Source organism: Armigeres subalbatus, chromosome 3 (genome assembly GCF_024139115.2).
Source record: "Armigeres subalbatus isolate Guangzhou_Male chromosome 3, GZ_Asu_2, whole genome shotgun sequence".
NCBI classification, from domain to species: Eukaryota; Metazoa; Arthropoda; class Insecta; order Diptera; family Culicidae; genus Armigeres; species Armigeres subalbatus.
Genome location: NC_085141.1, coordinates 258,587,090 through 258,611,917, shown reverse-complemented (window position 1 = coordinate 258,611,917; position 24,828 = coordinate 258,587,090). Strand labels below are relative to the sequence as shown.

The following is a 24,828-nucleotide window of genomic DNA, read 5'->3' as shown; positions in this document are numbered from 1 at the left end:
GTGTATTATTGGGCTGGTCTACCGCTACCGCTTGGGCTAGTCCGACTTCGACGCGTGTTGTACACCGTCGAGAGTTTTGAGTGCAGGCATACTGCAACGAGGTAGTGCTCGGAATCAATATTAGCACTGCGGTTTGGTTTTCCGTTTCTTGGTTAGGTGATCTCCATGTGGGCTTGTGGATATTTTTGCGAGAAAAGAAGGTGCTTCGGACTACCATTCCGCGGGAGGCTGCGAAGTTTATGTACCCTTGGCTGTTGTCATTCGATACGGTGTGCACACTATCCGGTCCGATGACCGGTCTATACATTTCCTCCCTTCCTACCTGTGCGTTCATGTCACCGATGACGATTTTGACGTCCCGCAGTGGGCATCCATCGTATGTCTGCTCCAGCTGTGCGTAGAACGCTTCTTTCTCGTCGTCGGGTCTCCCTTCGTGTGGGCAGTGCACGTTGATGATGCTATAGTTGAAGAAACGGCCTTTAATCCTCAGCTTGCACATCCTTGCGTTGATTGGCTGCCATCCAATCACACGATGGCGCATCTTACCCAGCACTATGAAGCCGGTTCCCAGCTCGTTGGTGGTGACACAGCTTTGGTAGAAGGTAGCCGCCCGATGAACGCTTTTCTGTCCTGTCCAGCAAATCTCCTGCAGCGCCACGACGTCGAAGTTGCGGGGATGTAATTCATCGTAGATTATCCTGTCGCAACCTGCGAAACCTAGCGACTTGCAGTTCCATGTTCCAAGCTTTCAATCGTGATCCTGTATTCTTCGCCTAGGTCTTTACCGATTATATCGTTCGTTATATTGTTCGTAATTATTGGTTTTCCAGGCAGCTTATTGGGCAGTTTCCAGGCAGCTTATTAGCGTCCCACGGACTTGGGCTTTGGGCTCCCACCTAACACCAGGACGGTCGCTTTGGTGGAGCCTACTTGCGGATACATGCAGCTTTTTATAGAGGTTTAACAGGGCCCACTGTCAAACCCCACCACATCCTAGGCAGGCGCCACAACTCGCAGATGGCCTGGGGAGGGATCGTCAAGCCCTTGGACATAGTCCCAGCTGCCCTCAATATTGCCATTATAACTGAAACGTATTTAAAACCAGGACTCTCCATTAAAAGAGATCCAAATTATTTTATCTACAGAAATGATCGTCTTGACAGCGCCTGTGGTGGTGTCGTCATTGTCATTAATAGACGTATCAAACAAAAATTAATTTCCTCGTTCGAAACCAAAGTTTTTGAAACCTTGGGAGTTTCTGTTGAAACAAATTTTGGACAATTTTCCTTCATTGCAGCCTACTTGCCTTTTCAATGCAATGTGCAGCAAAAGAATTTGTTGAAAGCTGATCTTCAAATCCTAACTCGCAACAAATCTAAATTCTTCGTAATTGGTGACTTCAATGCCAAACACCGTTCATGGAATAATGCTCAAAGCAATTCCAACGGAAAAATTTTATTTGAAGATTGTTCTGCGGGATATTATACTATTCAATATCCCAATGGCCCAACATGTTTTTCATCCACTCGAAATCCTTCGACAATTGATTTGGTTTTAACTGATTCAAGTCACCTGTGTGGCCAATTGGTAACTCATGCTGACTTTGACTCTGATCACCTTCCTGTGACGTTTGAAATCTCACAAGAAGCCATTTATAATCCAATCAGCTCTACTTTTAATTATCATAGAGCTGATTGGGACTTATATAAAACGTATATCGATAGGAATTTTGATGTTGATATTCCTCTCGATACCAAAAGTGATATTGACAATGCGCTCGAATCTTTGACAAATTTAATTGTCGAAGCCAGAGGCATTGCAATTCCGAAATGTGAAGTTAAATTCAACTCCATTATTACTGACGACGATCTTCAGCTACTGATCCGTCTTAAAAATGTGAGGCGAAGGCAATACCAAAGAACTCGCGATAACTCGCGTTGAAAGTTATTTGGCGAGATTTGCAAAATGAAATTTTAAAATGTTTCGCTATTCTGAGAAATACCAACTTAGAGAATAATGTCTGAAAATTGGATACCAGTTCGAAACCCTTTTGGAAATTAACGAAAATTCTTAAAAAACCTCAAAAGCCAATTCCAGCGCTTAAAGAGGGAAATAAAATATTATTAACAAATGGCGAAAAGGCTCAAAAACTTGCTCAGCAGTTCGAGAGTGCCCATAATTTTAGTCTAGGTCTCACTAGTCCAATTGAGGATCAGGTCACACGGAGCTTCGATGACATTCTCAATCAACATAATGTTTTATTTATTTATTTATTTTATTTATTTATTTATTTATTTATTTATTTCGTCAACCGACGTAGACTAGTACATATACAATATACATGTTTTTCTTTATTTTCTTAATGCTATAAAAACGGTATTATAGTGTTTAAAAATAAAAATAGTTTGGTTAAGTAGTGTTTAATTTTGGAATTTAATGTAAAATTAGATGTGTAGGTTTCGAATTGTGACAAAATATTTTTTTAGGTTCTGCCGAGACATTGTAAAGTCAATAGTTTCGCAGTGTTGATTATAGATGGCCATCATCTGATTGAGAGGTCCGAATTTTGCATAATTTGTACGGCAGTGATTAATAAAAAATGTATGTCGATGACGCAGTTGTCGAGATGGTGTGTAGAAATTTAATTTCGATAAAATGTTTGTTGAATCAATACGCTGCGAAACTATATCGTTAATAAATGAAACCATTGCAGTTTCACGACGCTCTTTCAAAGATTGAATGTTTATAAGCTTGCAGCGTGCCTCATATGATGGAAGTGGGAATGTTGTCCAACCTAATTTACGAAGAGCAAATAATAGGAATTGTTTTTGTACTGATTCTAATCTTTCTTCGTGTGCTATTGAAAATGGAGACCATACAATGCTGCAATATTCCAGTATCGACCTTACATAAGCAATATATAATGTTTTAATTGTGTATGGGTCATGAAAGTTATAGCAGAAACGTTTTATAAAACCCATCATATTATTTGCTTTATGAATAATGGTGTTGTAATGGTCGATGAACGTTAGTTTGGAGTCTAAGATAATTCCTAAATCCCTAACTCTATCGCATTTCTCTACAACCTGGTTTCCTAATGTAATTGAGAGATTTGATGCTGTTCTTTTCCTGCTGAATGATATAAGATTACATTTTTTTACATTCAGTTGCAATAGGCTTTTATTGCACCATTCGTAGAATGTGCATATTTCGTTCTGGAATATGTTGAGGTCATTTTTATTCCCTATTTCCAAAAGAGCTTCATGTCATCTGCATAGATTAACACTTTAAGTTTGTCAAGAATGAAGAAATGTCGTTTACATATATTATGAATAATAGAGGCCCCAAATGAGAGCCCTAGGGGACACCGGAAGTGGCTTGAATGGGTTTTGATCTATTGTTGTTAAATTTTATAATCAATTGGCGATCAGTTAAGTAGGATTCAAGCCATTTGAGTTGTCCAGGCTCAATTCAGTTTTTTTCAATTTGAATAGAAGCATGGGTATATCTATGCGATCAAATGCTTTACTGAAGTCGGTATAAAGAGCTTCTACATGGTTTCCTTTATCCATTGCATTCAGGGTATAGTCAACAAATTCAAGAAGATTAGTTGAGCTTGAACGCCCTTTAAAGAAGCCATGCTGTGCGTCTGTTATTCGGTTTTTACTTGTTTGAATAATTTTTCGTTTACTATGGCCTCAAAAGTTTTGGAATGCAAGAGATAATGGCTATTCCACGATAATTACGTATGTCTGATTTTTTTCCAGATTTGAAAATGGGTATCAAAATGAGTTTTTCCATATATTTGGGAATCTTCCTGATTCTAGTGACATATTAAATAGCCAAAATAATGGAGTGGTTAGTTCCACTGCTAGGGTTTTCATAAATATAGGAGGATTCCATCAGGACCAGGACCTTTCGAAGCATCTAAACTACGTAGGGCCTGCAAAATGTCATGGACATGAAGTTGATTCACTCCAATATCATTTGAAAAGTTTGGAAAAATGCAAAATAGTCGTGGTCACGATCATTTTCAGAAAATGTAGAATAGGTTTCCTGGAAAAATCTGCAAAAGATTACAGTTCTTTTCCGAGCTATCCCCCGCGTTTTCATCAAGATGCATAATTGATGGAAAGTTATTAGATTTCAGTTTTGTTTTACGTAATTAAAGAAGTTCTTAGGACGGGACTTTATTTCGCTCTCAGTTTTGAATTGTAATCTTCCAATGCGTTACTGATAGCGTAATTCAATTGATCGCATACGTCCAAGTAATATACTAAATTTTCATTACTGTTATGACTTTTGTAAATTTTGTGTGCTTTTTGCTTGCGATTTCTTAAATTCTTGATTTGCCGCTTATACTAAATTGAGTCTTTATTATTGTTATGACGTCGTTTTCGTTTTAGTGGAGTTTCTTGTGAGATTATGTCAGATAATAATCTGTAAAAAGTGTTAACAGATTTCCCGAATCCTAATCCCCATCCATCCTTAAACATTGTAAACCTAACCTCGAGTCACCACGAGTACGTTGGCTTATTTCCCTCTCTTACTAATTTAATAATAAGATTATGTCGATTGTACATATCACAAAGAAACGTGGCTCCGTAAAGTGTTATACACGCCTGAGCCTACCAAATAAACGAACTTGGAAAAAAAAAGTGTTAACAGTTGCTTCGACATTTTCTTCATTTCTTAAAACTATTTGCCAGTTTACACTTCTTAACCTATCTCGAATATTTTCATAGTTCGCTAAATTATATTCAAAGACATCCTCATACTCACAATCGTTGGGTCTTTGTTGCTCATGAATGAATAACGAGTATTCGATTGCAGTGTGGAACGCTTCATTTTTCCACAATGGATTGATAGATTCTGTTACACAGAAATCTTCATAGATATTTGTCAGCAAGAGGTCCAAATAGCAATTTTGATAGTTTTTTATACGATTAATTTGGTTCAATCCTAAACTTGCAGACTTGTCAAAAATTAATTGCAAAGTTTCGTTATCCCCAACGACTGGCAGTAGGATACATTCGTTTTCTGAGTCTAGAATAAAGTCACCATTGCGTTGGTTAAAGTCCCCATAGATGTGAACTTTAACCTCCGGTGGATGTTCTGATAGTATTTGTTCAGCGCACTCAAAAAAAGATTCATAGTTGTGCTTACAAGCATGATTAGGTGGGAAATATACCGATGCGAATATATGCATTTCTCCAGGTATATAGGTTTTCACCCAGACATGCTCAAATTTATTGAATTTATTTGTTGTGATGATTTCTGAATTAAAGTTTGCTGAAATAGCTATTAGAACACCACCACCGGACTTTTCTGAGACGTGAGAAAACTCCTGTCATCTCTAAATACATTAAAGTTACTTCCAAAAATTTCTTCCTCCTAACGCTTTCATCCCAGCTTGTTTCAGTTGCCAGAATAATCGAAAAGGATGAGCTTAATAAATTTTTAAATATATCCTTCATTTTGGCTGGGCTTTTCATTCGATTGAAATTCTGACAATAAATTAGAACTTCAGTCGAATTCTGTTTCGGAAGTATGACGGTCGACGAAATATTTACCTCTTCTGATGTTTCATGTAGCGTGTTATCTTCACTTGTTAATGTTACTTCCGGAGAGTGCGTCATTGCCGATGAAAATTTGGTGGGCTGTAGAATTTATATGCGGCCTCCCTAGTGCGTTGAAGTTGTTGAGTGCGTTCACTGGAAAGGAACGAACGGTGTGATTGAAGGTCTGCCAAGGCGTCGTTGCGAGATATTCCTAGATCCTCGTGTACATCCAGGAAAATTTGACGCAATAGTTGTAAGTCTGTTGGTAGTCCTTCAGATGCTAGCATTGCAGTGGCGCTGGTTTTGGTGGTTCCACGAATGCATACTGTAGGTGGCTGGTCGTGCAAGTAAGACAGGAACATCCGCACAATGTCCATAATTTTGGGTCCCGTAGTCGTGCTTTTAAAAACGTCGATCACCAGACGCAGCAGATTGCTATGTGAGTCTTACTATAGGTGGTCGCATTGGGTCCAGCAGAGGAGGTGCTCGATATCCATTTGAAGTCGGCTTTCACTGCTGCAAGAAAGTTGTGCTGGCTGTTGTTGTTGTTGTTGTTGGCTTTGTGACTGTTGATAGTTTTCTGGTTGATGTTGTTCTTTTTGAATAGGTGGTTCTGCTCGATATGGGTTGATAGTTTCACCCTTTCTAAAATTAATCAGTTTTGGGACCGATAGACCAGGGATAGGATGGTCGGAGATAGAGGGTGGACCGGCAAATTTAACTTTAGCAATAGCAAGTAGTTCCTTGTCTTTACCCATGTGTCCTTGAGTAAGATCTTTGAAAGTTGCAGGTTTTTTGTTGCTGATACGAACGGATTGTTGTTTTTTTCGTTTCCTTCGTCGTCTAGCCTTATCAACGGCTTTTTCTTGGAGCTTTTGCCTATTCAGCTTCTTGTCATATGTCGACCAGTCTGGCCTCCAATACCATTTATTTCCCAGCATCCGCCAACCAGCGGAAGAAAGGTCTTTTTCGATTGAGCTTCGTTGCTCAATTTAGAGAATTTGGCTCGACGCTCTGCAAACAGGTCCATGATTGCATTATTGGTCACGTCTTGCTGGGATTGTTGATTTTGATGTTGTTGTAGATGTTCTGATGCCTTTTGCCGTTCATTGGAGTCTTGGAAAGATTGTTGTTGCTGTTCTTGTTGTTGATGTTGTTGGTGTTGATGCAGTTCTTGTTGTTGTGGAGACAGCTCAGTAGTCGAAAGGTCATATAGCTCGTCTGCCAAAGTGTTGTGTAAAGGAGGTGAATTTATTTCTGCACTGTTACTTAAGTTGGAAACGGCAGCAGAAACATGTTTCACTTCATCCAATAATTCATCCAATTTTTTGATTCAGTGAGGACTAGAGACGATGGCACCAGGTCGCTTCTGAGGTCATTTATTAGTTGTGGAATAAGGCCCATTGAAATTGTTGTTGTTTCCATCGCCTCCACTGCTGCTGCTGTAGCTGATTTAACCGCTTTTTCTACTATGAGGTCGTCCGGAGGAGGTGTGTCCAAAAATGCTGATAGCTTGTTTTTAATTTCTGTAGCGTATGCTCTGTTGTTGTTGGTGACATTGATGACGCCCCGCTCAATGTTGGTAAGCATTGTTTCGACGTGAGCAATCGCCTCATCGTGTGTGTTGTTTAAGGTCTCAAAATTTGTGAGCACTTTATGATTTGCCACTAATGTGTGTTCAATGTTCTCAGAAATGTTTTTCAGAGACATTGATAATTTATTAAGATTGAGTTCTTGCGCGAACTTTTCTTGGCAATCATTACAGAGAGGCAGCATAAAAGTGCGTAGCACTTCTTCGTGATTCCTTTGGACGCCTATGCATGCTGCATGAAAGGTGCGTTTGCAGGATCCATAACAGCGCCATAAAAAGTGATTGTCACTTTGCGCACAATTTCTTATTCCACACTTCATGGCACAATTAAACGCGAAATGCGCGCGGGTCAGGTCAAAATATTTAAAAGATAAGCACTGCGGGGTAAAGTTGAACGCGACGAGAACGCGCGGGTATGTAAAATAAAAAATATTTATACGTCAAGTTTAAATGTTTAAAAATTGTTAAGACGCCGCGATACGAGTGGCTACACGACGAGAAAAAAAATAAAATTAAATACTTGCGGAGCGCAACGACACACAACCGCCTTCGCCAACCACTCGTGATGGAAAAAAAAGACCCTTCGTTGGGAACTAATTTGGATGAAGTGAGATCTATTACTAGAAAATTTAAAAATATGAAAGCCCCGGGTGATGATGTATTTTCTACATACTTATCAAAAAACTTCCTGAGAGCTCTTTATCCTTTTTGGTTAATTTATTTAACAAATGTTTTCAATTGGCATACTTACCAGATAAATGGAAAAACGCCAATGTTGTTCCAATTTTAAAGCCGGACAAAAATCCAGCTGAGGCTTCTAGTTATCGCCCAATCAGTTTTCTTTCTTCAATCAGCAAACTGCTTGAAAAGATTATTTTAAATAGAATGATAATTCTTATTAATGACAATTCTATTTTTGCTGATGAGCAATTTGGTTTTCGCCATGGGCATTCAACCACTCATCAGTTATTAAGAGTTACGAACTTAATTCGGCTCAACAGATCTGAAGGATATTCGACTGGAGTTACCCTTTTTGATATAGAGAAAGCATTTGACAGTGTTTGGCATTAAGGTTTGATTGTAAAATTGATGAATTTTAATTTTCCTCTGTACATTATTAAACTGATCCAAAATTATTTATCAGATCGCTCACTGCAGGTAAACTATCAGAATTCTAAATCTGATAGATTACCTGTAAGAGCTGGTGTTCCCCAAGGCAGCATACTGGGGCCCATATTGCACAACATTTTTACTTCTGACTTACCTGATTTACCACCAGGGTGTCAAAAATCTTTGTTTGCAGATGACACGGGCCTTTCCGCCAAAGGGCGAAGCCTTCGTGTCATTTGTAGTAGATTGCAAAAATATTTTCTCCACTTACTTGCGAAAATGGAAAATTTCTCCGAATGCTTCCAAAACTCAGCTTATAATTTTCCCACATAAGCCGAGAGCTTCTTATTTGAAACCTTCTAGCAGACATATTGTCACTATGAATGGGGTTCCAATTAATTGGTCTAGCGAAGGTAAATATCTAGGACTTCTGCTAGATTAACTTTTAAAAATCACATTGAAGGCCTTCAAGCCAAATGTAACAAATATATTAAGTGTCTTTATCCACTTATACACAGAAAATCAAAACTTTGTCTTAAGAACAAACTTTTGATTTACAAATAAATTTTTAGACCTGCCATGTTGTATGCTGTGCCAATATGGACTATTTGCTGCAATACCAGAAAGAAGGCACTTCAGAGGATTCAAAATAAAATTTTGAAAATGATTCTGAAATTGCCTCCGTGGTATAGTACCAATGATCTTCAAAAAAATCGTTGCAATCTTCTATTGCAACGATTAACTCCTTGTACCCTTAGTATAAAATAGGTTAAGTGTAGTTTAAGTTGAAAACATTGTAATTCCTACATGGTGCATGGCTACATGGAAAAATTCGAACTGCCAGAGGCAATTGAAATGTATTAATAATAACTAAAAAGTAACATAGCAAATAAGGATGATAGTGTTAAGGAAACCCGGAACACCTAGTCTAAGAGATGAATGCATGTATTAGATAATTAGCAAATAAAATTAGTAAAAAAAAACTTTTTGAGCATGTTTCGTAGTCTATATTGTAGCGGGGACATGATTTTATATTTTTGGGCTTTTCTGTGTGTGCCGCTGTGAAAAGTTACGAGATACAGACGGTAAAGAGAAAGTATACGTTTTCGACATTCTCAAAAATGGTGGCCCGAAACCGTACTTCGTACACCGTTGGGAGTTTCAGTTGAATGGTGATCTAAAGGGTCGGATGGTTCAGATCGAGATCGATCAAATGTTCCATAGCATTAAACAGGCCATTTAAACTGAATCCGTCTAACAAAATTGAGCTTGAGGCCGAAATGTACGATTGCTGCACACCCAAGACCGGGAACGTATTCTGCGGAGTAGACCAAATCGGATTGAATTGATTGTAATCTCCAAACTGAATTGCGACGCCCAAACCATCCAAATCCGAAAGAATTGCCCGAATGGAGTCGACATGATTATTAATATCAGTGACATTTGTTCGTCGGTCTGGCGGTACGTAAAGAACTCCGATGCTAGCAGTACCAGAGGGTATTTTAATCCTGATCCATAGTTGTTCGAGGGAGTCACATACCGGTATAGGATCTATGCAACAACTTAAACGCGTCAATTAGGACGCCCCTGCCCTTGATGTAATGCTGTTTATTTAGTTTTGATCATTTCGGAAAACTGTATAAGATGTACTGAATAGTTGCGTAGACGAAATGCGATCATAAATCCATGTCTCACTATGACATCGTAGAATGCATCCGAAGCAGTAAAGAAGAAGTCATCAATCTTAGTGCTCTTGAAAAAATGCTAGAAAAAACACGTGATGTATTATTGTATGATCACCTTAAGGTGAAGGTGGGTTGAGTACCAAAACAAAGCTTTGAAAGTATTGGTACAATAAAAACTGTCATATGGGGGTCCCGTAGCGTAGTTGGCTACACGTTCGCCTTACAAGCGAATGGTCATGGGTTCGATTCCCAGCCCCTCCACCAAAACCCTCGTCAGTCGTCGGATGCGCAGCCTACACGGTGGCGTATTGGGGAGCGCCCTTACCGTTACGACTGCCTGATGACGACTGGCAACTTGTTCTTCTCGGAGGCATTCCTCCAACGTACCCGGATAAATGGCAATCGAACAATGCGCAACGATCATTGGATCCACGACACGGACAAATGGACACAATGGACTCACGATGAGATGGACTGGCAACGACAACAATAATGGTAATGGAAAAATCTAAAAATAGATTCTGTGTGGATTCTGTACAGCAGAATACCACAGTAGATCTCGGCACAGCAGCGGTTAAGTAACACAGAGTGCCTATCAAATAAAGGAAGGAATAATAAAAAAAAAAAAAACTGTCATATACTGTACTACTACAGGTGTCGTATTTATAAAAAAAACCCAGATTAATCCACCTAACGGTGATGGCGCCTTTCTCGCGCAAAAAGGTAATACATGTAGCCTTTATGCTTACACCTCGATGATGTACAAGAAAGGCAAAACGACGGTGTAACGTCTAATGTTATGATAGAAAATTTACACTAGTAGACGACAGATGGCGCTGCCAAAAGTTTCTCGAATTTCCTATGTTCGAATTTTGACTTTCGGACAATTTCATAGTACTATGAAACTGAACGAAGAGCATACTTACGCCTAAATGCGTGCAACATGAGCATCTTTATAGTGCGATGAAACTCTTAATGGGAAGCCACGGAAAAAATATTCATAGATGCAAAGCATTTTTCATAACACATTATTGTTCTATGTAACTATGTCTCATCACTATTTTAATATTATCTATTTTTTGCAATTTGCAATTATTATGAAATTCAATAGTGATCAACAGCGGTTTAGTCTCTGTCGGATGCAACTTGTTGCAAGAAAATCGGTTAAGAGTTTCTATGTGAAAATTTGGCTAATGTTTTTTATGGCATTTTGTGCACACACACACGCACACACATACACACACACACACGCACACACGGACAGACAGACATTTGTTCAGCTCATCGAGCTGAGTCGAATGGTATATAACACTATGGGTCCCCGGGACTTCTATCAAAAGTTCAAATTTGGAGTGAAATGATAGCCTTTCGGTACAACTTAGTTGTACGAGAAAGGCAAAAACATGAAATATTAGTAGGGTGGTTCAAAAACGACCCAGCTCCAACACGCTCACTCGATTCCGTTCCATGCTCCGAGTGTTCTCCTAAAACCGAATCGAACAAAACCTGGGGGAGCACAAGCCGGTTCAAGTTTGTATGAAAACTAGTATGTGAAACTAAACCTTTCATTACACTGGCTACAGCGCCTCCCCTCCAAACGCTGGCGAAAAGAGAACTCACATAGCTGAAAGCAACATTCCAGAGACTTGAACTGAACGAAAATAGCACCTTAGGAAAGAACCACTGATTACGTAACGCAAAAAATAGCATTTTATATCCCGCTCATGTCACACTTTCTGTACGAAGTATCTGCCCCTGGTGCAGATATCACAGACAAATTCTGGCTATTTTGTTGAATTACACGTTTCACTGATTCCTTCTGAGAAGCCTGATTATCATATCATGCTAATCAAGGATTTTATCGATCGTTAAGCAATTTGCGCTCGATCATTTAGTAGTTTGTCAATAACACATTCCAGAAGCTGATTTTCAAAATGTGTTGTATGGTGGACTTCTAGTGCGAAGGTTTTTCTACAAATCTGCCTGATGGTTTGTTGCTAGAATTCAACTATTAACGGAGTTATAGCGCTAGTAGCAGTAACTTAAACTAAATTATTGAAATTTCATTTTCATTTAGTCTAAGTTTCTGAAAATATTGCTGTAACTACGTTACTAGTAGATCGAACGCAAATTACTAAATGATCGTTAACATCCTTGATGCTAAAGACTCGCAACCTCGATTAAAATTGACTTCCAACTATTGGAACGACCATTCAATATTCATTGTCTATGGAGTTAAAGCTCTTGAATAGGGTATCTGTTCCCATATTAATAACAGACCGTATATTAATCCCAACCGTCGATAAACCAAATGAAAAAACAATTTAATCACTATTTCTCACATCGTATTTACACAATTATGTATGGAACACATTTTTGAATGTTTGGAATATTATTCAAAATTTTGTTAAGTTTCAATTCACAAGAATCAAATTATTAAAAGATAAAATTATAAAGCACTTTTTTTCGTTTTCCTACCTCTGAACTGATGGTTTGATGCACTGCTCGATTGCTACTAGCAGATTCATCTGTTTTCACGCCGTTGTTTTCCACTCAATTTCAAGCTAGCACAAATGTATCCTTCCAAAATTCACTTCACAACACATAAAGCACATCACATTTTCACTATAAATATAATTATATTTGAAAAACCAACGCGATTTCCTATAGTTTGATATAGGTTTATTTCGAACAACGTTTAAATTATCCTTGCCTGTATTATAAACTGTTTACATAGCTTGCAGGGTTGCCGACCAAGATATTTATTTCAAAAATGCTTGAATGAACTTTCGTTGTGAAATTCAACTCTTATGTTTGTAAAATAAGGTATATCAAAAAGATAATCTATGACAAACATAAAATTAAACTGATAAGTTGAAAAACTACAACAAAAACTGCTATTTTGTAATAATATTTCAACTCAAAAACAAAACATTGAATAATTCGGCATCACTGCAGTCATATCGTTACGTATGCACACAAGTAATAGTGTGCGTATTTAATGTTGGAAACAGTATTATTAATACAGGTACACGCATAGGATTAACTATTTTTTAATGTTATTGAAATAGGTACATGTCGGTGATGATGTTTTTTTAGCTAAATACTTCTATAATGTGATAATAACTTAATTTTTGAAGTTACCAAATTGTTTTCAATTAAAATGACGTAAGCTGAGCATAATTGTTCTCATGTTTCTTGATTATTGGGTGAGAAATCAATGCATTTCATATGCGCATTGCCTTATTGTTATTGATATAGGAACAGATACCCTATTTCATCCATTTTGTTAAGAAAATTATTTTGAGCTTTTTAGTGGAATGTTTTCACTTGTCATAAGACGAGTTTGTACAATCCCATTTGATTCCACCACTAATTCGAATCAAGTACGAGACACTGAAGACGACCTTACTGTTGAGGTCGAAATACGTATCTGTCAAGGTACAATTAAGTGGTGAATTAAATGGGATTGTACAAACTTGTCTTATGACAAGTGGTATTTCATCCAGTCATATGGTCTCCCCCCTCGCCAGCGACCAATGACGGAGTGCCACAATCAGAATAATGTTAAATTCAACCTCGCCATATCAACTGTCAGTCATACAATCCTGAAACGACCTGTGCACGCCCTATTTAAACCAGCCCAAACCATCAAACGACACCCAAAATATGAAACATCATCGACTGAGCCTGGCGGAGCAAAATCATTTTTGAACCACCCTAGTTATTAGTTTGCTGCTATCGGTGCCGCCGGTGTTTACATTCGCTCCGCGATCAGTTTTTCATAGTTTTTTCTGGCAAAAATAGCGGTTTTTATAAAGTTTTCGGTTCAAACAAGTGACTGATTTCAAAAAGTGATGTTTCACTTGCATTCCATCAACATTTGTGGCTGCTCATGTGCGGAGAAGTGAGTAAAAACTTGATTTTTCCAATGCCCTTCGAGAAGAAGTGAAGTGCAATGATAACCCCACCAAATCGCGAACGGCTATTAAATTGGCACGAGATTGCTGATTTATGATATAATTCGAGCCGAAATACATGGGATTCTTCGGAGAAACATGTTCATTATCACGGGAAGTGAATAAATATGCTGTGAACAGGTTAGTAATTCGAATATTGAACTTATGTTCGAAGCTGTTCGATGCATTCGAATATTTGTGGGAGAGGAGTGCGGAAGGTGTGGGGTTGCCCCGTGGAAGGTCAGGTGCCATATTGACGGTCATCGTGGTACTCTTCCAACTATGTCCTTAACCGACGAAAATAATTCTCAAAAACGTTCCAATGTGTATAAGAAGGCGAACAACCAGCAAAAATTGTGGAAAAATGAGCCGTATTATGAACAGTATTGGATTAGTTTTGCAAACATTGTGGAAATCCTTAAAGTGATTATACAACAAAGCCAGAAATCGGCTATCTTTGATACCACGTGCTTTTTACAGTAATTTTTCAAGAGCACAAGCTGAAACGCACATTACACACATCGTGGTAATACAAAGGTAGAATCATTTGCTTATTTATGCTGAACAATCGACTTAAATTTCAGCACTGTACGAAAATTATTTCGCAAGATTTGAACTTTTGGAAATAGAAAAAAAACTACGGGATTCGTTGTATAAGTAGCGAGTAGCATTAAAGTAGCATTAAAGATCAGTAGCGAGCGAAACATGACCCGCCTGCGAAGCAGTGTTACGATAGACGGGACCCCTTCGAGCTGGTCTAGAAGTTCGTCTACCTCAATTTCTTTATTGAGACTGCGCTGCCATGAGCCTCTGTGTCTGCCTCTGCTGCGATGTCCCGCTGGATTCCATTATAACGCTTGTTTAAGATTTCGTTACCGCCCCTACGTAAGGTGAGGCCGACTCAGCCACACTTCCGATTCCGGATTTACAGTTGCTTACGGCCTCTGATGACAACGACGATGGAGCTCCAATTGTGAGGCCACCAAGACCGAATTATGTATCGCAGGCATCTGTTGATAAACACCTGAAGCCGTTGAATGTTCTGCACTGATATACACCATGTTTCGCAATAGCGTATAACAGCACAGATTTCACCCCAAGCAGCACAAGTTGAGCAAATCTTGTTGCAGTAACCATATTGTGACTGAATTTGGTCATATATAAGTTACTGTGATCGATGTGCAATATGTGTGCTGCTCGGGACGTTAGAGTTGAAGATTTGGACATTTCTTAAACTCGCAATGGCAGCCCTTACTTTCTTGATCCAAGCGTCAATGTCGATCTTGGTACCACCGTCTAACGCCATTTGGATACCAAGATATTGGAAGCTTTTAACATTCTACACGGATTGACCGGCTACTGTGAAACTAGAAAGAAGTCGCCGTGTTTACATTTATCGATTTGGTTTCGAACAATGCACAACGGACTGGCAAGAACTTCGGCATATAAATAAACCATTTCAAGAATGAGAATCAGTTATTAGCTAACAGATTTTGAGAGTCTGGATGAACCGCAAATTGTAACGCATAACTGAAAATAAATAAATAATTTAAATTAACTTTCCATAAACATAGCGCGTACAAACCTAAACTGGAAAATAAATATTTTCCCATTCAATTTGCAAAACGAGTAGCAGAACTGATACTAGATAAAGTTTGCGTTTCCAGTTCAAAAACTGTGAAAATTTGCATTTGCTTTCCGAAAGCTCGACTATCCAATATGCCCGGAATGCCTCTGAATCACAACTGCTTGCTATCAAAATAGTCCAAACATTCAGTCCCGTTGCGTAGGGGAATGTTACGCGATGTAATAAAAAGCGCGAGATTTATTTTTTTTCTCCGCTGAAATTTTGTTAGTCAACATGCCAAGCTCTGTCAGTTCTACGAACTGTAATATTGCGACCGAAAGCATAGGCAGCCGGACGAATAGCCAATTCACCCGGAAGCAAGGAATCGGATGCAGTTTAACAATTCGCAGCTTCGACGATTGATGTTTGCGTTGAGCAATTTGGTCGGAGAATGAAAAACATCACTTTTTGGTGGGTGTTTGATGTGTTCTTGTAATTACGAAAAAAAAAATCAAGTTGTTGGGAGGAAATGGATGTCTTCCGAAGCTATACTTTTCGTTTTTTATATATTTTACAGATTTGCAGCCCAATGCTGGCTCATCTTTGATGCTAAAGTTCATTTCATCTGAATTAATAAAAAAAGTACTTTATTTAAACTTTATAATTTTTGGAAGGAGATTTTGTTACATAACGACTATCTTTCAGTTAAATGGGATTAGTTGGGCGATATATGAGGTCAACTATCATAATCTTTAATAAACGAAGTTCCAAAATGAAAACCGAAGTGTTTTAAATATCTAAAGTTGTTTATGTACCATTTGTAGTTCAAGCATCAAAACTCACGAATTTGACTCGTATGATGAATTGGACCCATGATATTGCATGGACGTGCAGCGTCACCAGCCACACTATGCTCCACCAATCAATCCATGAAAAAAATCTACCAATCCGTCTTCCCGTCCCCCCGGAACATCAACACAAACAACAAATGGTCACGATCCGATTGGGTAGATTTGTGGTGTCTAGAGCTGCTGGTGGAAAGTGCAGATGCCTGCCTCCATCGTGTATTCATCCATCCATCGCCGGAAACAATGATTGAAATGAGTGAATTGTATTTTTCGCGTTTCGCGTTTTGCATTTCCGGAATAAAAAAAACGATGCAGACGACGGGAACGATGGTTAAATTGCCGACTGGGACAGCCAAACAACACCCAGTGTAGAATAAAAGGCAGCGAGCTCCGTGGAAGCAATATGCATTGGAACAATCAACGGTAGGCGGCAAAAAATACAATCTGTATGCATGTGTTGTATCCGCCAAGAGGGGAAAACAGGCAGGATGTGGAGGAAATTATCGGTGAAAATAAAATATTTGACCATTGGGTGCTGGCCCTTGCTACGATAGATCCCTTTGTGAAATACAAAACCGTAAAGGGGGCGTTCATAAAGTTCGTCACGTTTTTAGGAAGGAGGAAGGTTTCGTAAAGCGTGACGACCCACACAAAATGTATATTTACCAACAAGCATGAAGGATGGGAAGGGGGAGGATATGAAATTCATCAATTCTCACTGTTTAAAAACTGGACATATTTTTTTATCGGCACCAAGAGATAGATGATGTGCGGACACAAGCCGCCTGACGGTATTAGATTAAATAATTAACACAAATGAATAATTCCGACACATGTTTGTGAGAGGGTTGACATTTGAGCAGACTTTTTTTTACATACAGTACAATAATCTGGGTAGAAAATGATCGACACATTGCAATTCATAAAACAAGTGCTGCTTTTTTGGGTAACACTTCCATTACTTTGGCAACTAAGTATTAGCATTCTGTATATGAAACGAACAGTTTTGTATAACTTTCTAACGCATGGGTCGATTTGAACCAAAATTGGTACACGCTTCCTCTATCCTAAGGAAACTATTATAAAGAGGGTGGGGGGTTATTTGGAAGACGGGATAATGTTGTAAGCATATGCGGTATTTCGAAAAATTTCGTTTCAGGTGGTTCGAAACGAAATTCCGCGGAATTTCGCGGAATTTGAGCATGGCGAAATCTGATTTCTTGATTTTGTTTCGTTTCGTAAAATTACAAAAATTTCGATAAAAAAACTAGCTTCTAACGAAATAGTCGACAAATACGTTTGTGGTTTTCTACTATAACACGTCTTCAATGTTTCCAAGATTCAAATTTATATTTTGTGATATTTTTTTACTATTTGTACAAGATGAATGCGAAATCGATCCTGTTGCTGCTGGTCATGGGACGGCAACTAGCCCGGGCGAACGCGAAGTGAAAAAAATCTACCTCGCGAAGCAGAAATTTGTTTAACCAGTGTACATTCGACCTTGTTGATGTTGCTCACGCCAGCTAGTGTGGGAGAACGCGAAGAGATAAAACTAATCTCTGCATCGAAGAGCACAAAATTATTTAGTGCGGAATCGATCATATTATAGAAGCTTATTAAACGAAGCACATTGATCTTGCGTTGGATTGATTTGAAATACAGTTTTCGTCTTCTTGTTTTCAAAATATCTTCGTTTACAATAAATATTTAGTCGCTTACCAAGGGGCTTCACATGAATTACCTTCTCTACTAACCAACGATTCCTTTCCCGTAGCGCTCACGGAGATGCAGAGCATTCCTCGGTCTTTTATAACAATGAGTGTCAAACTAATTTTCCTCTCCTAATCCTAAATTGACTGTAAGGACGTGACCAGCATCGTTATTGGCCATGAATTGGAAACTCCGAAGCAAGTATACAATAAGAATAACTTTTTTGTAGCCCAAGAATATTATTTAATTGGTGAGCTGTGCATATTTGCTGTTTCTCGGCCAATCAAGATTAGCAACTACGATGTGTACAGTTAATCAAGCTAAGCTCTTCTTTGACTATTTGCACAATATGTAAGGAACATTGAAGATTTGTGGGAATTTCTAGATCTTTGCATGGAACTTGCAATAAAAAATCCAAAAATCATTGAAATTGCTGAAAGCTTCACTTATGATTGTTTTCAGCTCATACTGACCATAACAGCTGTTCTCATATGCCAAGGACACACAGACAATAACTCAGTTCGTTGAGCTGATTGTATATAAGACTATGGGTCTGTAAAATTTTATCTAAAATACATGTCTTTGTACATTTTAGAAAGGTGCACATGATTCTTCTAAGCATTCATTTTCTAATTTTGACTTAGCTCAATACTATAAAATCACGTTGACAAGACACTATGAAGATTGCTTCATCATAATTACATTATTCTTAGGTAAACTAAGGTTTTAAACGAAATTTAAATCCATATATGAAAAATCCCAAAATTTCTGTATTTTTTTATACTTACTGATATAGAATTGATCATATTCGGGAGCACACGCTCCCTGAATGCGACACAAATTCTGGGGTATTGCCTTATCGTCAATGGTATATGCGGCGAAAATGCCGTGATTTATCACAGACTGCCTCTTCTGTTATTATAACTCTATTGGTCGCAAAACAGTTATTTGACTTCGTAAAAGTTAAATCAGAATTGCGTACATAATGTAAGACCAATTAAATAAAAATTCAGCGGAAAAAAAATTAAAATTTCGTTTCGTTTCGAAAAATTTCGAATTAAATGAACCTTGATTTCGTATCGTTTCGAAGTCTCGAAAGTAAATCTATATTTTGTTTCGTTTCGATCCGAATTAACATAGATATTTTAAATTTCGTTTCGTTTCGTTAGGAAAAGGTGTGTTATCGCATACCCTTATAATGTTGGGATTGGGTACAATTCAGTATATCTTCCAAATTTGGTACACATATTCTTTATCCTGAGTAGACGATTACTACCAAAGAAGGCAGGTGTCACGGGAACCTTTTTAAATTGAATCCTCTCAACCGCTTGCAACCAAATTTGGGAAACATGTTCTCTGTTCTAAAGAGACGATTATAGGGAGTAGGAATGTTATTGGTTAAAAGAGCGGAATTGCTTTTAGGAAATTATTAGTAGTTTACTATGTGAACGCACAGAGTGATTTAATGGAATGAAGAAAGCTGAAGGTAGAAGAAAGGTGAAAGAAGAAAAAGAAATAAGAATAAATGAAGGGAGAAGGGATAAGTGAGAATGAAAAAGAAAGACTAAAGAAGGAGGAAGAAAGAGGAAAAAAGGAAATAAGAAGGAAATATTTATAAATAAATAAATAGGAAAAAAAAGGAAATAGGCATAAAGCAGAAACACCAATTAGGACACAAAGACAAACCTGTACAGCCACCCTATTACAGCGGATCGCATTATTTGTTTATTCAATTTTGTATTTGATTTGTGCTATACCCTATCCAGTTCGTTCAACCCAAAAATGACAAACTTGGTTTAGCTTGTAAATATGATATTATGCTAAAACTTTTCAGAGTTCTACCTTGACTCTCGGTGTGATCAGACGTACTATCCACAGTGCCTCGTACTTGGTAATAATGTTTCGCATCTCTTTCGTACTCTCGATCTCTTACCGGCTGTTCAAGTCGCAGCATCGATCCATCACCAGCAGCTGCTGGTCATGAACGGAACAGTTCCGTTGCTACATCATACGGCGAGGAAACAAATGGACCGCACCAAAAACGTAGCCCTTTTACGGATTCTCGGAATTCTGTTCGCTTGATCATGTTTTCGATCATGGATAAACCACTCTCCACGTATCATCAAAGCTCTAACCTCACTTTTAATTACAATGTTGCTACCGCAAACTCGTTCGGCACATTGGCTTACTGTGATCCTGTTACGCTTCCCAGCATGCAAAAGCAATCGGCAACAATGGTAAGGAGAAGATTCCACTAGTCACGGTTACAGAGGCCAATATTCCTACTGTCCAGGAAATCGCTCTAAAAGCAGGAGTTTCAATGTTCAATGTCAAACGAACATCTACAGGAGTTAATGTTTTTTGTACACTGCAAGCTTGTTTCCTATCTGAAATCCAGTTTTTACACCTATGTGCGGGACGAGGACAATATAACAAACATCGATTAAACTGGTCTCCCTGACATGATCTCCGATGAAATCTCCGAAGCCCTCAAGGAAATTGAAGTGTTTCATAAGGAAGTCAGGGAAATGACGCTCATGCAAAAGCATTACGATGCCCTTGCGCTATACCTACTTTATTTCAACAAAGAGAAGGTACAGTTGAATGCACTCAGGAAAATAGATTCGTGAAATCATCAGGTGGGATTTCTATTTCCAGAATTGTTAGATGTTTGGACATGGATCAGCGCAGTGCTTCCGTTAGACACGATGCATCAAATGAGGTGATATACACAAAACCAGGAAGTGCCAACTAACTGTCGGCCGCGAGGACAATTCAATCGACGTCTCTCATATGTGAAACCTGATCGTCGAGGAACTTCCGGAGGAATTGCTGGAGGAACTTCAGGAAGAATTTCTGGAGGAACTTCCGGAAGAATTCCTGGAGGAACTTCCGAAGGAATTCCTGGGGGAACTTCTGGAGGAATTCCTGGGAGAACTTCCGGAGGAATTCCTGGGGGAACTTCCGGAGGAATTCCTGGGGAACTTCCGGAGGAATTCCTGGGGAACTTCCGGAGGAATTTCTGGGGAACTTCCAGAGGAATTTCTGGGGAACTTCCGGAGGAATTCCTGGGGGAACTTCCGGAGGAATTCCTGGAGAAGCTTCCGGAGGAACTCCTGAGGAAACTTCCGGAGGAATTCCTGAGAGAACTTCCGGAGGAATTCCTGGGGGAACTTCCGGAGGAATTCCTGGAAGAGCTTCCGGAGGAATTCCTGGAAGAGCTTCCGGAGTAATTCCTGGAAGAACTTTCGGAGGAATAGCTGGAGGACTTCCGGAGGAATTCCTTGAGGGACTTCCGGAGGAATTCCTGAAGGAACATCCGGAGGAATTGCTGGAGAACTTCCGGAAAACTTCCTGGGGGAATTTCCGGAGGAATTCCTGGAGGAACTTCCGGAGGAATTCCTGTAGGAACTTCCGGAGGAATTACTGGAGGAACTTCCGGAGGAATTCCTGGAGGAACTTCCGGAGGAATTCCTGGAGGAACTTCCGGAGGAATTCCTGGAGGAACTTCCGGAGGAATTCCTGGAGGAACTTCCGGAGGAATTCCTGGAGGAACTTCCGGAGGAATTCCTGGAGGAACTTCCGGAGGAATTCCTGGAGGAACTTCCGGAGGAATTCCTGGAGGAACTTCCGGAGGAATTCCTGGAGAAACTTCCGGAGAAATTCCTAGAGGAACTTTTGGAGGAATTCCCGGAGGAACTTCCGGAGGAATTCCTGGAGGAACTTCCGGAGGAATTCCTGGAAGAATTTCCGGAGGAATTCCTGGAGGAACTTCCGGAGGAATTCCTGGAGGAACTTCCGGAGGAATTCCTGGAGGAACTTCCGGAGGAATTCCTGGAGGAACTTTCGGAGGAATTCCTGGAGGAACTTCCGGAGGAATTCCTGGAGGAACTTCCGGAGGAATTCCTGGAGGAACTTCCGGAGGAATTCCTGGAGGAACTTCCGGAGGAATTCCTGGAGGAACTTCCGGAGGAATTCCTGGAGGAACTTCCGGAGGAATTTCTGGAGGAACTTCCGGAGGAATTCCTGGAGGAACTTCCGGAGGAATTCCTGGAGGAACTTCCGGAGGAATTCCTGGAGGAACTTCCGGAGGAATTCCTGGAGGAACGGAGAAACTTCCGGAGGAATTCCTGGATGAATTTCCGGAGGAATTCCTGGAGGAACTTCCGGAGGAATGACGCCGCCGTTGGCTGAAAATGATCTATCACGCCGCTGCCGATAAATTTTCAGTCGTCGCACAGGTCTAAAATATTTTAAATTATATGTATCGTAAATATAAAAAAAAAACAGATTAATCCACCTAGCGGTGATGAAAGGCACCATCATCATTTTTTTTCGAGTAAGTAATTTCTACGCACTTTTGGTATGAAAAAAAGTATTTTGGCTATAACTTCTGAGCCCATAGTCCGATCCGGCCAATTTTCAATAGAAAACAATGGGACAGGATTCTGCGTCGAACGCTACTTGTTGCGAGCAAACCGGCTGAAAGGTAAGTGCCTAAAAATGAGCGAGATCTTTTTTTATAAAAAAATCTATTCTGGCCATAACTCAGAAGCCCATAGTCCGGTGTGGCCAATTTTCAATACGAAACAATGGGACAAGATTCCGCGTCGATGCAAGTGAGATGAGTGAGTCGAATGAGTAAGATTATTTTGTCGAATGAGTGCGATTATTTTGCGCACACACTTACACACACAGCCATTACCTCAATTCGTCGAGCTGAGTCGATCGGTATATAGCACTATGGGTCTCCGGCACTCCTACAAAAAATTCATTTTTGGAGCGAACATATAGCCTTTACGTATACTTTGTATACGAGAAAGGCAAAAAGCGAAAAACCACTCCAGTGATGAAAGTTGTAAACCATACTCATTGTATTAGAATTAGAAATTTACTAAGGTACAGTGGGGTAAGAGGGCAAATAGGTCAGTGAAAAAACGCAAATATTTCAATGATAAAGCACATTGTTATTTGATTATTATTCAGATAGTTAGTTAATTCAATCACAATCATTCAAGGCCATTTAACTAGGCTGACCATACGTACCGTATTTAACGGGACAGTCCCGTTTTTTAGGCCTTATTGTGCTGTCCCGTCGTAATCTAAAAAATCCTCAATTTGTCCCGTTTTTTCATTGATTCATCAAAGGAGCTCCAAAATATTATTCAGACAAATTCAATAGGAATCAAACAAATTCAACAGGAGTCTAAAACCAAAAACAAAGAAAGTGGTCAAAACCCATAAAAAAGTGTGAAATGTTATGATATTAGTGTTGCTTTTAAAAAAATGCTATCTATGCCGTTATGTATTATTCATGGACCGACTTTTATTAAGGATGTTTAACAGTTAATTACAACAGGTGAAACGGGAGATTTTTTCGTACAGTTTAATTTAAATGGCTTTTTCATCTGCTTATTCCGAAGGCATTCAAATTTGGCCAATTTCATTAGTGGGTTGAACAGAACCGGTAACTTGGTGGCAAGTTTGTATATCCTTAAAATCAGGTTAAGCCTCAGCGTCAATAAAATGAAGCGCAGAAACATACATTCTAATTATATTTACACATATTTTTCGATCGTTTATAAAATAATTTATAAATCAGCTGAACAAAACCGAATTCAAGCCAGTTTCTAATCGAGGAAAAATTTGTTCGGATTTCGGTCCTCGCATACTTTAAGGCTAGTTCAGAGATCAGGAGCTGGTCTGCGAATATCACTTCCTTATGTGTGGGCCGGTTCTATGGAATTCCGTTGTAGAAAATCAAAATTTCGGCCCGATTTAAAATACAATCCGGCGGAAATCTCCGAGACTCAGAGCCGTAAACCAGTCTATAAAGTAGCCAGGATTTTTTTTACTTTTCGTTACCAAATTCTATGAGTTCCGCCTTTGGGCAGCACATGGGAACAACATGAATGGACCTTATTCCCGATGTGTGAAGCTACTTTTAGCGTAATTTGAATCAATTTCGATCTAAAAGAACTGTGAATTGATTAGGTTTGACATTTATTCACATACGAGATATAGAAATAATTAAAATTACATTTTATCAATGATCTTTTCTTGTTGGGATTCTTGTAATTTTTATCCGCAGATTTTCCATTACTTATATTCATGAAAAAGGGTTTTAGTTAGGAAATGATCTTTTCGCATTTGTCTTTCGACATTGTTTTTTTCATAAAATTATTTTATATTTTCTCTCTAATACCCAGACCGGCTTTAGGTAAGGTCAGGGTTTGAATCCAAAGGAGAATAAGAAAATCTCTCACTTATCATGTTTTTCGGTAGCTGTTACGATAATGAACTGATTAGGGGGTTTCAACCCATAATAAATTTATTTTATTAAGCCCAAAATTGTTCCTTCGTGTTTTTGTCCGCGCCCTTTTGAAGAGTGAAATATTTGTAGTTAGGTATTTTTCCACATCCAACTCAATACAACAAATATAGAAAGTTATTGTGGCGAATGATTCACTCTAAAATTTTTCTCTAAGGTAAATGAAAATAAAGCCCATAAATGAAATTTTCACAGCTATTGAATTTTGACATGTCCCGTTTGCAAGTGCGTTTGTCCCGTTTTTTCACCGGAATGATCTGGTCAGCCTACATTTAATTCGAAGCGTTGAATAAGTGAAACATGAAGGGGTGAATCATGTCAACATGCGAGAGTAAAAGTTTATTAACCTGCCATGTTTATCTTTGCACAAGTGGACTATCTTTAAGGAAAATTCCTTTGTTTACGCCACGCGAAACCAGATATATTTCTACCTCCACAGTTTTTTTGGTATTTGAAAAAAACA

General features: G+C 38.9%; 1 protein-coding gene across 1 annotated transcript in view; it reads right to left on the bottom strand.

Moving 5' to 3' along the window:
- Nucleotides 1-9,439: 9,439 nt before the first annotated feature.
- Nucleotides 9,440-24,828, bottom strand: part of LOC134219563 (uncharacterized) — a 28,780-nt gene continuing 13,391 nt past the window's right edge. The window contains exon 3 of the mRNA XM_062698328.1: nt 9,440-9,580. Coding sequence (XP_062554312.1) covers nt 9,440-9,580 — 141 coding nt within the window. The remainder of the gene's footprint in view (nt 9,581-24,828) is intronic.